Here is a 16768-nt window from a genome sequence, read left to right as displayed (position 1 = left end):
TTGCTAATTACTATTTTACAATAAAAAATGGGGGTCACCGAGTTCGTTTTTACGATATAAGCAAGTAAAGACGAAATATAGGGTGTTTTTGCTGAGCTTTCATGTTGCCATGGCAACCTTTTACGTCAAAATAGTGAGCGCATTTTGTTAAGTGATAATTGGTGTTTGGTATGGTCCCATAAGATTTCTTTTACGTGATACAGTTTTGTAGTGACAACCCTTCTAATAAAAAGGTCCTTAAAAGTAGTGAAACTGGAGGGTCCCGTCGAATTGCGTTAGCTAGAACTTCAACGGAGAGAACAAATAAACATGGAGATAAAGGGCAGCCTTGTCTCACCCCTCTTTCAATTTTAAAACAATCGCTCATCCACCCGTTGTTTATTATGCAGCTTTCAATATCACAGTAAAGAGTTCGTATCCATTTTTGGATGAGAGGCCGAACCCACAGTGTTGTAAGGTTTTTTCAATGAATGGCGATTCAAGGGTGTCAAAGGCTTTTTCGAAGTCTAAAGCAGAATCAAGCCAGGGATATTTTTGTTAGCGGTACAGTTGATGATGCTAGCGATCAAACGTATATTTTCACCAATAAATCTGCCTTTGATAAATCCTGTCTCGTCATTGTTGATGAGTTTTGGGAGAGTAGCTTGGGTTCTATTTGCGATTGACTTTGCGGCTATTTTGTAATCACAATTTAAAAGAGATAAAGGACGCCAGTTTTTAAGATTTTTGAGGTCTGTTTCTTTCTTGGGAATGAGTTTTATTGATCCTCGTCTCTGAGTAATTGGTAGTTTACCGATCTCGTATGCAAAGTTAAGTGCAGCAATAAGAGCGTCTGAAATATCGTTCCAAAACATTTTGTAGAACTCTGCTGGTAGACCGTCTGTCCCAGGAGTTTTGCTGTCGGCCATTAGCTTTAAGGAAGAGAGACATTCTGTTTCTGTAAGTGGGCCCTCACAGGAACCGAAACCGAACTAAGTTAGATGTCGCGTATCAAGTCGCGACAGGCGATTACCTATAAAGTAGCGTGCCACTTCTAGGCGCACGCAAGGCGATTAAAGCGCTCACACATCCAACTCGGGGAAGAAACGATTTGAGACTTGAGATTTATTGAACGGGCAAAAGCGAAACGTGAATCAGAACAAGTGCCAGAAGTTGACAGAAACCCAGCTCCTGTCTCCCTGGAAGGTAGAGACTCATCACCACGTCAGGCTGTGGAGCCTCTTGAGGAGTATCAACAATCAGCGTACACAGGTTGTGAGACTGGTGGTCTTGCTTTGGTTGAAGTACTTCCCATAGTTGTCTTTGGAGAAACAGGAAAACAGCAGGTGATGGCATTGCGTGACTCAGGCTGTAACACAACGCTTATAGATGAAAGCCTAGCGCTCTCACTTGGGCTTCAAGGCAAAGAGGTAGATTTCGAAATTCAAGGAGTAAATGCGCAGAAGGTGTTTGCTTCCCAGCACATCAAGAAATGCCATGTCGCACGAGTCGGAAAAGAGAAAGTCAAGTACTCCTTGCGAGATGTGAACACAATTCCTAGCCTGAATGGTCCGGATCAGAAGTTGAAGTGGTCAACAATCAAGCATGAGTATCAACATCTGAAGAACTTGGACTTGCGTAACACTGACACGGGTCCAGTGCAACTCATAATTGGAACTAACAACTCTGACTTGATTCTACCAAAACAAATTCTGAAACCCTCAGGTCAACCGGAACTTGACAGGGTACCTTACGCTGTTTAGACTCCACTTGGATGGGCGGTGACTAATTGGTTACCTGGTGAGCGAAGAGTAGCATCTTCATACAATGGATTCAAAGTGTATGAAAGAAGTTCAGTTGAAAATGAGGAGCTGAAGCAGCTGGTCATGGCTCAGTTAGAGATAGAAACCTTGGGCGTGGTCAAGCTAGCTGATCCAACCCGTTCGATTGAGGACAAGCGAGCATTGTCACTGATGGAAAAGGCAACCTTTAAGAGTGTGAATGAAGATGCGTATGTGTCAGGTCTACTGTGGAGAGATGAGGAACCATCTCTGCCCAACAATTACGGAATGGCAAAGAGGAGGCTACAATCCCTAGAGAAGAAGTTTGAGAGCTGTTCCGAGATCAGAGAGAGATATGCAAAGTCAATCCAGGATGACATTGAGAAGGGATATGTGAAGAAACTGAGTGAAGGGGAAGTACGGTGCGATAGTAAAGTGACTTGGTACTTACCACACAGATTTGTCATTAATCCCAAAAAACCTGATCGCCTCAGAAGAGTCTACGATGCATCAGCAAAATTCATGGGACAAAGTTTGAACGATAAGATCTACACAGGACCAGATCTTCTGTCCTCTCTGTTTGGAGTTTTCCTCAGGTTTTGCGAAGGAAGAATTGCAATGGCCGCTGATGTGAAAGAAATGTACCATATGCTCCGTCTCCCTGATCGTGATAAGCCAGCATTGAGATTCTTATGGAGAGACTTTCTGATAGAAGAACCAAGCGTGTACCAGTTCGAGAGAACAGTGTTTGGAGAAGTGTCTGCGCCATCCAGAGCGAACTACACTATGAGGCGAAATGCTGATGAGAATGGGGAAGATTTACCTTTGGGTGTGGAAGCCGTCTACCAGCACTTTTACATGGATGATGGTCTACCGTCAACAGATTCTTGCGAGGAAGCTATTGAAATGAGGAAGCAGATGACAGAGTTGCTGCGTCGTGGAGGTTTCCGCCTACACAAGTGGTTGACAAATGACCCAGAAGTCTTGGCAACCATCCCGGAGCAGGATAGATCTCCACGATTCCTCGAACTGAGTGAAGATAAGTTACCAACGGACAGAACTTTGGGCGTCATTTGGGATGCCCAAGAAGATATGCTCCAGTTTACCGGACTGAAGGATGATCCAGGTACGACGAAGAGGAAGATCTTGAGTCAAGCATTCTCTGTTTGGGATCCGCGAGGACTTCTCCTCCCATTCTCAATCAGAAGTAAAATCATCCTGCAGAATCTAAATCGTATGAAGTACGGATGGGATAACGAGTTGAAAGAAGCTGATCTTCGAGAGTGGCGTGAAAGGCGCAAGGAAGCAGAAAAGCTTGATGAAGTGAGAATTCCGACAGCTCTTATCCAAGAACAGAAACCTGTACGAGAGACTGCACTTCATGTGTTTTGCGACGCTAGCCAGAATGCTTATGGCGCGTGTGCCTACCTAAGACGAGCGTTTATAGATGACACAGTAGAGTGTAGTCTTATAGCGGGAAAAGGCCGTGTTGCTCCATTAAAGTCACAGTCTATCTGCCGATTTGAGCTCATGGGAGCTTTAGTTGCTGTGCGGTTAACTCAAACACTGGTAGAAGAAATGGTTACAAAGATAGAGAAGATAACTTTCTGAAGTGACTCCACCACAGTCCTACATTGGATCCGCCAAACGAGCTCCACTTACAAAGCATTCGTCGGTAACCGGGTGTCTGAGATTTACACAATCATGAGCTGTCTGACTAGGGGCGGGCGCACTAGGGGCGGGCGCTGTGAGTTGGAGATATGTCCCGACAGAGGCTAACCCTGCAGATGACATCACCCGGGGACTAAGTCCTACGGAACTTGGCGCGGGTTTTCGCTATATTACTGGACCCAAGTTCCTGTATGAGTCAGCAGAGCTCTGGCCAGAAAATAAAGTCAAAGCGCCCTGCGAGAACGATGACATCAAAGAAAAGAAGAAGGAAAGATGGGCTGGAGCATCTCAGGAAAACAAGGTCCTGTTAGGGTGGAAGAAGTATTCGTCACTGACCAAACTAAGAAGAGTTACGGCTTATGTGATGCGATTTGCAAACAATGTAAGAGCTAAGAAGGAAGTACGTCTACTGGGAGCACTTACGTCGAACGAATTGAGAGCTTCTCAGAATCATCTTGTGAAGAGGGCACAAGTTGAATCATTCGGCGAGGAGATACAGTGTCTGAAGATAGGTGAGGAGATCCACAAGAAGAGTAGAACTAAATCTCTTGACCCAAGGTTGAAAGATGGGTTCTTGGTTGTCGGTGGAAGGCTGCAGAGGGCACAATGCCTACCTTACAGAACACGACATCCCAAAATAATTGACTCGCGTCATAAACTTGCACCGCTGAACGTCGAAGAAATGCATCGTATCTACTACCACCCGCCAACTGAGCACCTGCATAATCAAATTTGGCAGGAGTATTGGATCATCCATGGTCGCCAGGTAGTGCGAAGCGCGAAATTCAAGTGCAACTACTGTTATTGCCAGACAGTAAAGCCTCAAGAGCAGCAAATGGGTAGTCTACCAGAGTGCCAGGAATGGTGTTCAGGAACACTGGAGTTGACTTTTTTGGACCTATGTTAGTTAAGGAAAGACGCAGTGAAGTTAAAGTATATGGGTACTTGTTCACTTGCATGAGTACTAGAGAGTGCCACCTTGAACTTGTGGATGATCTTTCAACAGATCATTTCATCATGGCATTGAAAAGGTTCATTGCGCGACGTGGACGACCGCAGAGCATCCACACCGATAATGGAACGAACTTTGTTGGTGCAAATAATGAGTTGCGGAAATACATCAAACAATTGAATGAAGAGAGGATACAAAACTTCTGTGCTCCTAAGGAAATCGAATGGAAATTTCAGCCGCTAAGTGCCCCGCACTTTGGAGGTGCATGGGAGAGGCTAGTACAGTGCACCAAGAAGACGCTGAAGGCAATTCTGGCGGACAGGGCTGTTTCCAAAGAAGTGCTGAGAACCGCACTAGTCGAAGCAGAAGGAATACTAAACAGTCGACCGATTACTCATGTGTCCAATGATGCAGGGGACATTGAAGCGTTAACCCCAAACCATTTCTTACTGTTGCGGGCAAATCCGAGTTATGAAGATGCTGAAGTTAGTGACGGAGAGATTAACTCGACAAAGATGTGGCGACAGTCCCAAGGGCTAGCTAATTTCTTCTGGAGACGTTTTACCAAAGAGTACCTTTCTAGCCTGACAGAAAGGAAGAAGTGGAAAGAGAAGAAACAGAACCTCAAAGAAGGAGATGTTGTCCTAGTTGCTGAGCCAAATCAGTCGCGAGGTGTATGGCCGTTGGGCAGAATCGTGTCCACTCATCCTGGGCAGGATGGGTTAGTTCGAGCTGTTACAGTACGAACTCAGTTCGGAGAGTATAAAAGGCCAATCACAAAACTTTGCTTAGTACAGGAGGCAGAAGAGTAGAACTTAAAATCGTCTCGACAAACATTGTGTCTCGACTAGGGGCGGGGATGTGCCTCCTGCTTCCTGAACTTTCATTTCCGGTCGCGTTGCTATGATACCAATGACGTCAACTCGTTGCTAGGGACCTCGTCCGCACGTGTAAAGATGATGAGTTTAGTTTTTGTCAAAATGTGCGTGAGAAAGCGATGTTGTTGAACGTTCTGAATGTAAAATCGGAGAATAAAGTTGCACAAAACAAACCAGAGTTTTATCGTCGCCCAGCAGCGACAAACCATGTGAATGAAATCACACCAAACTCACTATGATGATATTTATTGATGTTTTAGACACTTCTTCATGTCGTCTTTGTGGTATGGAGGGGTCACGTGACGAGTAACCATGGAAACCCTTCTCTTTAATATTCAGTATTTCTTATCATGATTAACAATGTAAATATTTCCTAGAATGATAGGTGATAATTTCCTAATGCCAATATGTAAATTGCTTTGTTTGGCTGATAATAGTTTCTCAACTAATGCGAAGGTGGTGGGAGCCAACAGAAAGATCGTCGTATCACTTGACATGGGCCTCTATCTTCCTGCCAAGAAAGTTCAAATGGCTCGTGATGATCTTAAACACATCATTGTTCGCCCATGGGAGCTGCATATTTCAAGGGCACAGCTGAGAACCATTGGTGCATTCATTGAGAACAGTGGCATCTGTTGTTAAAATTTCCATTTTCCCATGTTTGTTTTATCAAGATATTTTTTGATCCGGATAGTTTTTAAAGATTTATTGAATGAGAAAAGATCAATCATTTTAAGCCCACCATCCCTGTACTCGTTAATTGTAACGTTTCTTTCAATCTTATCGGGTTTCCCTTCCCATAGGAAATGATAGAAAGCTTCGTTCAAATATTTGATAGCTTGGTGGTTTGTTTGCAAAGGAGAAAAGACATTAACCAGCTGGGAGGCGACTAGGCTTTTTAATAGAGTGATTTTTCCAAGTAGGCTTAATCTTCGATACTGCCAGTTTTTAGTACGTTCTGGACTTTTTCGGTTTTTTCTTCGAAATTCAGTTTTATAGTTAGTTTAGGCTCTATTGAGAGCCAAACTCCTAGTGTTTTAATTATGAACTCTTGCCATTTGAAATCTTTTTCTGGACACAAGAGTTCTGAGAATCTCGCCTTTTAACCTATCCATAACGCTTGGGCTTTTTTGTCAAGTCTGAAGCCAAATATCTTGCTGAATTTTACGATAACGTCAAGTGAGGCTTCAAGCGTGTCTTGTGAGCCGTCTAAAATTAATGTAGTATTATCTGCATATTGACTTAAGGTGGCTGGAACCAGTTTCACCACTTTTAGAGACCTTCTTATTAGATGGATTATAACTACTATACTGTATCACGTAACAGCAATGTTATGGTACCACATCAAACACCAATTATTGCTTAACAAAATGCTCTCACTATTTTGACGTAAAAAGGTTGCCATGGCAACATGAAAGCTCTCCAAAAATACCCTCTATTCGTCTTTACTTGCTTATATCTCAAAAATGAACTCGGTGACCCCCATTTTTTATTGTAGAATAGTAATTAGCAATTTGGGATAAAAGTATCAGCAAAGTTTAAAAAAATTCTTGGGAGCCAATTCAGAGCTACCTTAATTTTTCGAAAATTTAAGGTAGCCCTGAATTGGCTCCCAAGAATTTTTTTAGCTTTGCAGATAGTCCTATCTGAAATTGCTAATTACTATTTTACAATAAAAAATGGGGGTCACCGAGTTCGTTTTTACGATATAAGCAAGTAAAGACGAAATATAGGGTGTTTTTGCTGAGCTTTCATGTTGCCATGGCAACCTTTTACGTCAAAATAGTGAGCGCATTTTGTTAAGTGATAATTGGTGTTTGGTATGGTCCCATAAGATTTCTTTTACGTGATACAGTTTTGTAGTGACAACCCTTCTAATAAAAAGGTCCTTAAAAGTAGTGAAACTGGAGGGTCCCGTCGAATTGCGTTAGCTAGAACTTCAACGGAGAGAACAAATAAACATGGAGATAAAGGGCAGCCTTGTCTCACCCCTCTTTCAATTTTAAAACAATCGCTCATCCACCCGTTGTTTATTATGCAGCTTTCAATATCACAGTAAAGAGTTCGTATCCATTTTTGGATGAGAGGCCGAACCCACAGTGTTGTAAGGTTTTTTCAATGAATGGCGATTCAAGGGTGTCAAAGGCTTTTTCGAAGTCTAAAGCAGAATCAAGCCAGGGATATTTTTGTTAGCGGTACAGTTGATGATGCTAGCGATCAAACGTATATTTTCACCAATAAATCTGCCTTTGATAAATCCTGTCTCGTCATTGTTGATGAGTTTTGGGAGAGTAGCTTGGGTTCTATTTGCGATTGACTTTGCGGCTATTTTGTAATCACAATTTAAAAGAGATAAAGGACGCCAGTTTTTAAGATTTTTGAGGTCTGTTTCTTTCTTGGGAATGAGTTTTATTGATCCTCGTCTCTGAGTAATTGGTAGTTTACCGATCTCGTATGCAAAGTTAAGTGCAGCAATAAGAGCGTCTGAAATATCGTTCCAAAACATTTTGTAGAACTCTGCTGGTAGACCGTCTGTCCCAGGAGTTTTGCTGTCGGCCATTAGCTTTAAGGAAGAGAGACATTCTGTTTCTGTAAGTGGGCCCTCACAGGAACCGAAACCGAACTAAGTTAGATGTCGCGTATCAAGTCGCGACAGGCGATTACCTATAAAGTAGCGTGCCACTTCTAGGCGCACGCAAGGCGATTAAAGCGCTCACACATCCAACTCGGGGAAGAAACGATCTTGGCATCGTGCCAAAAGATTTTTTCTCTGTTCTTGTGTGGGCCCATTTCCATTAGTAGGGCTAACGCTCACATGGTTCATATGGGGTAGAAACCTAGCACTTCATATTACACTCTAATCAGTTAAGTCTGTTCGAATATAAGTGCTACACGGCCAACGTTTGCAAATACGTAATCCTTCCACGTTCATACTTGTCTACTAAACGTAAGAGGCGACAGAGAGAAACCTGATCCTTAACAAAAATGGTCGCATCGTCGGCGTATTGAGATACCCGAAACTGAAGACCCCCGGCCCCAGCCGAAAGCCCTCAATACCTTGACACTTTATGATCTGGGTTGACAAAACCTCCGACACCAGGACATACAAGAGGGAAGACAGTGGACAGCCCTGCCTCACCCGTCGCTCAGAAAAACAGGCGCAGAAAGGCGTCCATTGCAAATGATACGAGAAAAAAACTGAATTACAGAACAGCCCGACCCACCCAAAAATGAGAGACAAAATACGCATCAGAAACTCATGATCGACACGGTCGAAACCTTCTCCTGGTCAGGCGTAACCAAAATGCCCGCTTCGTTGGTTTTGTCAATCATATCGAGCGTGTCTCGAACTAACTGTAGATTAGAGAAAATAGACCTACCCACCACCCCATAAGTTTGATCGCGGTGAACTAAGGAGCTCATCACCAGTTTTAAACGCTCCGTAAAAACCTTAGAGGCCAACTTGTCATCGGTGTTCAACAAGGATATCGGGCGACAGTTCTTGGGGAGCTGCTTATCGTCATTCCTGTACAGCAAGAGCAAGAGACCCTCGCGCTGGCTCTACGAAAGAACCCCGAGGCGATTGTCATTCAAAACGTCCACAAGAACATCACCCAGATCATCCCAGAAAGCAAGATAAAACTCCATGGGGAGCTCATCAGAGCCAGGCGATTTTCCGGTCTGTCCCCAGCGCCGAGAAGAGCTCACTGTGTAGTGAACTCGCCCTCGCAATTTCATCGGAGAGGAATATCTCCAAATGACCAATAACATCAGATTGCACTGGAATATCGAGCGTATCTTTCGCGTAAAGGTTCCAATAAAAGTCAGTCAGAAAAGACTCCATGTCGGCCTGCGAGGACGTTTTATTACCACTGGAGTCAATCACAGAAGCAAATGAATTCTTCTCCGCTCGCTGCTGCTCGAGGCGGAAAAAACAGCGGGTGGGCTTTTCACCCTCCTCAACCCACTTAGGAGGAGGGTGAAAAGCCCTCCCCACCTTTTGCACCCACTGCCTCCCGTGCGGCGAGAGACAAGAGGCAGCTCTCAAGATCGCGAATTTCAGAAGCCTTAGAAGTATTTCCACGAGGAAAAGCATTCTTAGCCAAAATAAGACGCTTGGTCAGCGGGTGCAGCTCGTGGTTCGCTGCCTTGCGTTTACGTGAACTAAACCAGACACACGTAACACGAATGACGAGTTTAAAATCATGCTACCAGATCTCAATAGTTGCAAAGTCATCCTTACGCTGTTTTATGCTCGACAATTACGGCAGACATCTCACGCTTGAAGTCCTCATCGGAAAAAAGAGACAAATTAAACTTCCAAACACTGCTTCTAGAGCTGGGGCAACTATTCAAAGAAAGAGGTAAAGTCACGAAATCGTGATCAGAAAAAGCACAGGGCAAGACACCAGCCGAGCCAACACACTTTTCCAAAAAACCCGAAACTAAAAAGCGATCGAGGCGAGAAGCCTGGCTACCGCTTGCGGTGCCTCCTTCTAACAGTCTCCCAACCGTAGGATTCCCACGACCCGTCCCGCTCCCGGTCATAATCCCGGAGGTCAAGATCCCCTCACCGACGAAGCGTGTTACAGATTCTCTAGTGATTCGTACGGAAGAAGGGATTGCCAGGCCCCAATCTTTAGCACCCCTTCAAGTGGCAGCTTCACATGCAATACATGTAAGTTGGGTTGGGAACAGCAAAACTGTTCTCCGACGCCAAGCGTGTGGGAAGGTGGATCGCATTAAGAGACGGTGTGTGATGAACAATAATTCATCAAACGCTTGAAATAGTTTTCTCCTTTTAAACACAGTTTATTTTATAATAAAACAAAAGTTTATAGCCAACTACATTCGAAATATCAAGGAAATATCCACGGAATTCAGAATCTCGAAAGCAAAGTTCAATACTCAGTTCAAATTTCAAAACTATGGGTCACGCGTGACTTCACTGTAATATTTTGACCGTAACATTTTATCTTTATCTTTTCAAAAGAACGCGTTGGCTCAGAAATGGGGAGCTTAAGCACGCGCGTTTTTGAGACGCGGGCGGCAACTGGAAGAGAACATTTCGCGTGCCAGGACTGTGGTGTCTCCCAGATTTCTATACTAATCATCAGTAATGGAGAAAAGATACTTAGCAATGTAAATGTGTTTGTGTAAAGACAAGTTAAAAGGGAAAACAGCTCACTTCCGTTTGCCGTCCCCATCTCAAAAACCCTTTTAGGGACCTTAAAGGCCCATTTTCACCCTGAAGGCATCGCGCGCCCCACATGATTTTGTGTATCACGAAATTGTGAAATTTTGAAAAATATCAGAAAGCTCTTCAGAACGTTCTTCGTCAAAAGCTATCCGTCGATAAATCTTTCAGGTCCTGATTTGACTTATCATTGCATAATTTTCTCGTAGTATTTTATGTCTATATTTGTTTAAAATATTTCTATTTCAAGTCCAATAGTATCGATCAACATGACAGATTGCCGCAGCGAACATGTTTTGCTCGCCGCTCCACAAAGACAGCAACCTCTGCCACTCTTTTGAGCACAAGCATCTTTTCAAAAGTATTTTACTTCCGCGTCCCTGGTATCCTAGCAAATCGAAACTGACAAAGTAACAGCAAGTTTAAAGTAAGCCATGCATTGCAGCACTGAAATAATGTCACCGGCCTACCTCGTTAGCTTCAGAATTGTTCTATTCCTCTTGCTGAATAGTCGAACCGTAAAAATTCCGCTTCGGTGATTCTCCAATGTCTAAATCAGTCGACGCCATAAAGATAAAAGGTAATTTTAGCAGTTTGACTTATTACAGTGTAAAATCACGTGGTAAACCACACAACTTTCAAGCACTGGCGCGACAAAATAGTTGGCCAATCGGAATACGCTATTCGAGGTTCAAGACAACAACAAACGATCGCGTTGCATCTAGAGTGAAAATGGGTCTTTAAGGTAGATTTTCAGAGCGAAAATAGAGAACGAAAGATTCCTTGTGGCGTTGTTGTTGTCGTTGCTGTCGTCGTTTCTTAAGCTCCCTAAACGCAACGTTTTTTTAGACGGCAACCGGAAGTGAGCTGTTTTCCCTTAGAACTTGTCTTTAAACCCTAACCCTAAAACCACATTTATATTGCTAAGGCCGGATTTTAGACGCCGTACTTTTCATGAGCCGAATTAAGAAAATCAAGAAAAGTACGCCTGTTGATTCAGACGTCGAACTAAGTGGGCGATCCACAGCCGTTCCTAATCCGTTTCCAAGAAAACCAATTCACTTTGTCAGCAGTTTTTAAGTGGAAGGCAAAACATGGTTTGTGCATTAAGTTCGGCACGTGAAAAGTTCGACATCTGAATCAAAGCCAATCCGCGGCCGTGCAAAAGCCGAAATTCCCAGCAAGGCCAGGCGAAAGAACGGCTGAGCCGTTCCAAATTGAAATAGCCGTTCTTAATTGATTCAAACCTCGAACTTTCAATGTACTTAATTCAATGTATTAAGTTCGGCTCATGAGAAGTCGGGCCTAAGTATCTTTTCTCCGTTAAGAATAATAAGTTTTCAAAATCTGAGGGACATTACTACTATGCAAAATACTTGAACTTCTGCTTGCCGTCCGCGTCTCCAAAACGTCGCGTCCTTAAAGTGGTCATATGATCAAAAAATCAAATCTTTTTTCTTTTGGATTTCAAAACTATGTTAACTAAACACTAAGTGACCCATGTTTTAAGCCTTAATTTCAAAAAGGCACTTGTTCATTTTAACTGGAATTTTCCTATTTCATGCTCCGCAATTACTAACTTTAAAATCTTGAGAGAGCTGGATCGAGGAGAAAATGACGTCAAAGAATCACTAGTTTAAGAATGCAATGCGTTTGTACGCGTCTGACTTAATGTGTAGCACCGGAATTTCGGGCTTTCAGATTTTAAACTCGCGTTTTGCATACATAATAAACTGCGTTTACACGCTGAAATTTTAAGATATTGAGTGAATGACGTAACCTTACCCTAGATCCAACCCTCTGAGGTCCAGTCGATCAGTTTTAAACGTGAGTAATGGCGGACCGTGAAATCCAAAGTAAACAGCCTTTGGACAAAAATCAAAGCTGAAAATTTTGCTACGCAGGTGTTAAGCAAACTCACTTTCACACGCTGACAAAAAAAGCTACCAAATGCCCGCCTTAGACACAGACTTAATACAGAATGACATTTCGTTAAAATGGGAAATGAACATAAACTGCCCAGTTTTCCCTGTATTCCAATTCCAGAACAGTTCTAAATGAATACACTCCTCGTAGAAACTGAGTATTTGTCAGCTCATTATAGTTGAGATTTCCACATCCTTGGTGTTCTTGTCTCCAGCATTTGAATTCCTCCCTTATTTGTTACTGCTATTACAGAAGCATGTTTACTTTCATCCTCAATCAGCTGAATGACACCTCTGGCCACCAGTTCAGGGCTATGTCATGACGAAAAGGAAATGTCAAGAAAAAGGCAATCTGGGTGCTTGCGGCAAATTATATCAATGGAAAATAGTATTTCCGTGTCAATTGAACAGAGTACAAACAAACGTGTGTTATTTATATAGTGTATTGTTATGATCTAATTTGCTTTACGACATTGAACAGCGAAATTAATATTTGAAATTAAACATAGCACGCTGAAAACCCCACACTGGTAGGAAACAAGCAGTTGGCTAGTTTCAAAGCGTGGTGTGGATTCGGATTCAGCACAACCAAGGATAAATCCTTCACGAATTCTGCACGAGTCGTCAGAGCTGAATTTGAACCCGGATCATCCACATGCAATCTAGTGCACGGCCACAATGCTTCCGCGGTGACAGTACAAAAGAAACAAAAAAAGGAAAGTATCTGGTTGAATAATTTGAATCACAACTTGAAACACATTCCAAGTATTTGAAGGGAACCTACACTCCAGCGAAAAAAAAAAAACCCTTCGCATCACAGGAAATAAGACAAACAACCACTGCAGTCAAATTAGTTTCAAAAAATTTCAAAGAAAGCGTTTGTATCCTAAACAAATAAGTTCTGGAATCGTCTATCTCTGGAATCGCCCATTTTTATGATATTTCGCTTTTCCTATTTGTGTAACAGCTTTAGACCCCCCGTGAAGAAGACACTATGCAGGAGTGTCGAAAAGGTGGGTCTACGAAGTAGTGTGAAACTATGTTTGATCGCCTATTTTTGTTTTAAAATTTTGCGGGGGCCGCCATCTTGAATAATTGTGACGTATTATGGTTGTTCTAAAAATAAGAACGACGTTTCGACCGGTCCACGGTTATTTTAAAGTTCAAGTTCATGGATATAAAATTCCCCACATATACAATTTCTGAAACAATGGAATGAAGGGTAAAAAGCTAAGTATTTACATACGAAAAATAAAAATAACAGAATGGGAAAATGAAGTCTAAGTAAGAGGTGAAGAGAATGAAAACTATTAGAAGTGTTAAGCAAACAGCTTTGTGCAGATGGAATCACTCTGTTTGTTTAATTTTGGCTTAAGGTCCTGAATAAAAAACATTTCAAAAATCAAACAATCGAACTTGTTCGACCACTTCCTACGGACCCTAAAGTTCTTTGCGATTTCACATGGATCGTTTCCATGTTGTTCTCTTACATGGTTGCCGATTACCGATCGTTTATGTTCCTCCACACGTTGATGTAGGTGTTGGCATGTAAAGCCGACATAATCTGCATCACACAGATCACACTCACTTAAAGAAAATACAACGTTTTGCTGATTGACAATTGGAAGTTTAGGTTCCTTAGCTTTAGCTCATTTTTGATCTTGTGGCTTGTAAAGACAGGATGTACTTCGGTATTTGTCTTTCAGCTAAGATCACTAAGTTGCTTGCGTAGCTTGTCTGCTGATCTCTGATCTTTGAAGGGCAGGGGTATTCAGACGGGAATTTCACCTGCTTGTTGCGGGGGGCGTATGCTCCCCATTACCTTCATTTCGACGAAAAACGTGATGGTGTTTTGTATGAGGGGGTCTGAGTAATGCAAACGTGAGAAGATCTCCTTTAGGTGCTCGCACTCTTGATGAAAAAATTGCCAGTTTGAAGAAAGTTTAAAAGCGCGGTTCAGTATTGTTTTTAGCAGAGGGTGCTTGTACTTCATATCAACGTGGCTATAGTAGTGCAGAAGCAGCACAGTATCTGTTGGTTTTCTGTAAACCTTTCTGTCCAACCGGGTGCTATTTCTGATGATTTCCATTCCTAGGAAAGGAAGTTTCCCGTTTTCCTTAAGTTCCATTGTAAAACTAATGGAAGAGTGCGTTTCATTTAATGTTAATAATAATAATTAAAGTTCTTAAAAACGCATTCTACACATAAAATGTCTCGATGCTTTTTACAACTCAAAAAAAAAAAAGAGCTCTCACGAAACAGGTACGTTTTCATAGCCCTTTTAAAACTATCAACACTGTCGCTTTGTCTAATGGCAAGCGGTAGCTGATTCCATAACTTTGGAGCAATAGCCGCAAAAGATCTATCTCCGTAGGTAATTGTAGTAGTCTTCGGGATAGCAAGGAAATTGGAATCACTGGAACGAAGAGAACGGCAGGGAGTGTAATGATGCAACAGTTCATTAATATACACCGGAGCAAGGCCATTAAGAGATTTATACGTAAGCAACAGTAACTTAAAAGTTATTCTGTCATTAACAGGAAGCCAGTGCAACTTTTTAAGAACAGGAGTAATGTGATCGGTCTTCTTCATGCACACAGTTAATCTTGCCGCGGTGTTCTGCAATCTCTGAAGTTTCTCAATTTCACGAGAAGGCAACCCATAAAGCAAGCCATTACAATAATCCAATTTCGATAAAACGAAAGGCATGGACAATGCGCTCAGTATCCGCTTGCGAAAGACATTTTCTGATTCTGCCAATGGAATGAAACGAACGCGAAAGAGCGACATGAGGAACAAAGGTGAGATGTGAATCAAGCGTGACTCCAAGGTTTTTGATAACACTGGTAGGCTGAACGTAGTGATGGCCAACTTTAATCGAAGCAATCGGTTCAGGAGGTGAAAAACGCGAAGAAAAATGGATAACTTCAGTCTTTGACGGATTACATTTAAGCATATTGCATAAATTCCAACTCATAATATCATCCAGACACAGACTGAGATTTTCTAAAGCAACAACGCGGTTCCCTTTACGCATAAAAATGTAGAGCTGGGTGTCATCAGCATACATCATTGCGTCGAGTTCGTGTGCAGAGATGATATCTTCAAGAGGGGAATGTTGAGAGAAATGTGGAGGCAGCTTGGACATCCGGGATTATGCTTGAGACTATCGTCAAAGTAGCGTTTATAGAAAGTGGGCATCTTGTTTTGGTTTGTTAGATTTTCTTCGATTTTACACAAGGTCGCCGATTGACCTCAACTTGTTTGCTCCAAGAGTCGGCCATTTTGTTTCTACCAGCTTGAGGCAGCCACTTCGATACAGTAGCTTAGTCTTGACAGCAATCGGCAAGACTCAACCTAAAGAGCGGATTTTCAGTGAATTATGGCAGATGCTAGGAGATCTGGGCATTCGAAGGAAATTCTAGACGTGGAGGACGTAATTGTCTTAGGGGCACTGGTATCCCTGTGTCTCCAATCACCACAGGTAGACCCCAATCGGCGTCATTGTCCCGTGCTTCTGCTTCTGTTCCTAGAATCCCATCGATACTCTACTCCAATACTCGCTCCTTGAGGCCTAAGATGGATGAGTTGCAAGGTATCGTTGATGTTAATCTCCCTGGCTTTGTCAGCATCACCGAGACATGGCTCAGCCCCATCGTTCCAGATTCAGCTGTGCACCTGTCGAATTACATCTTGTTTAGAAGGGATAGGCTTACCCATGCAGTTGGAGTCTGCATTTTTGTCAACGCAGAAATTCCCTGCTCCTGTCTCCGCGCTTATGAGTCATCTGACGTGGAATCGATTTGGGTTAAAGCTCGAGCACAGCACCTTCCTAGACAGGTGTCTATGATATTAGTTGGAACTGTCTACCACCCACCTACCAACACTGTGGAGGAAATCAACTCCTCTTGCATCTTATCCAGGATAATGTGGAATCATTCCTTCGCGACCACCCTGAAGGACTGATCTTTATTTGTGGAGATTTCAACCCCACGAGTACACGCTTGACTGAGTTGGTCACTAAACGCGTGACCGGTTTGACCCAGATAGTCAAGGTTAAAACTAGAGACTCTGGAACCCTAGATTGGTGCCTGTCTAACCGCCCCAAGCTTATGGCTAGTCCCAAACAACTACCTAAACTGGGAACCACGGACCACTATTCCATCCTGATATACCCACCCCAGGCCTCCACCACTTCTTAAAACACCAAAATATTTGTGGAAAGGCGTGACTTATGAGCTAGTAGGATGCGGGACTTTGGGCGTTGGATTACTGGGTTTGACTGGAACACTGTGACGTCTCTACCTACTGTCCAACAAAAATCCGAATGCTTTAATAACATCCTAACAAACGCATTGAATACCTATCTACCAATCAAGAAATTC

General features: G+C 42.8%; 3 protein-coding genes across 3 annotated transcripts in view; 2 read left to right on the top strand and 1 right to left on the bottom strand.

The window, feature by feature from the left end:
- The first annotated feature begins 1865 nt into the window (after positions 1-1865).
- Positions 1866-3371, top strand: LOC138009064 (uncharacterized). Its single transcript, XM_068856369.1, has one exon. The coding sequence runs from the start codon at positions 1866-1868 to the stop codon at positions 3369-3371; it is 1506 nt and encodes a 501-aa protein (XP_068712470.1).
- A 1077-nt stretch (positions 3372-4448) lies between these two features.
- Positions 4449-5195, top strand: LOC138009061 (uncharacterized). Its single transcript, XM_068856355.1, has one exon. The coding sequence runs from the start codon at positions 4449-4451 to the stop codon at positions 5193-5195; it is 747 nt and encodes a 248-aa protein (XP_068712456.1).
- Positions 5196-10049: 4854 nt separating this feature from the next.
- LOC137970256 (15-hydroxyprostaglandin dehydrogenase [NAD(+)]-like) overlaps positions 10050-16768 on the bottom strand; it is an 18400-nt gene continuing 11681 nt past the window's right edge. The window contains exon 8 of the mRNA XM_068816803.1: positions 10050-12695. Within this exon, the coding sequence (XP_068672904.1) occupies positions 12557-12695 (139 nt within the window). The 3' untranslated portion in view covers positions 10050-12556. The remainder of the gene's footprint in view (positions 12696-16768) is intronic.

This window comes from Montipora foliosa, chromosome 1, assembly GCF_036669935.1.
Source record: "Montipora foliosa isolate CH-2021 chromosome 1, ASM3666993v2, whole genome shotgun sequence".
Taxonomy (NCBI): Eukaryota; Metazoa; Cnidaria; class Anthozoa; order Scleractinia; family Acroporidae; genus Montipora; species Montipora foliosa.
Note: the sequence above shows the minus strand (reverse complement) of the source record. Positions and strands in the feature narration are given on the sequence as shown.

Coding starts and splice junctions, on each gene's coding strand:
- LOC138009064 (XM_068856369.1), top strand. CDS start 1,866: ATGGCTCAGTTAGAGATAGAAACCTTGGGCGTGGTCAAGCTAGCTGAT.
- LOC138009061 (XM_068856355.1), top strand. CDS start 4,449: ATGGCATTGAAAAGGTTCATTGCGCGACGTGGACGACCGCAGAGCATC.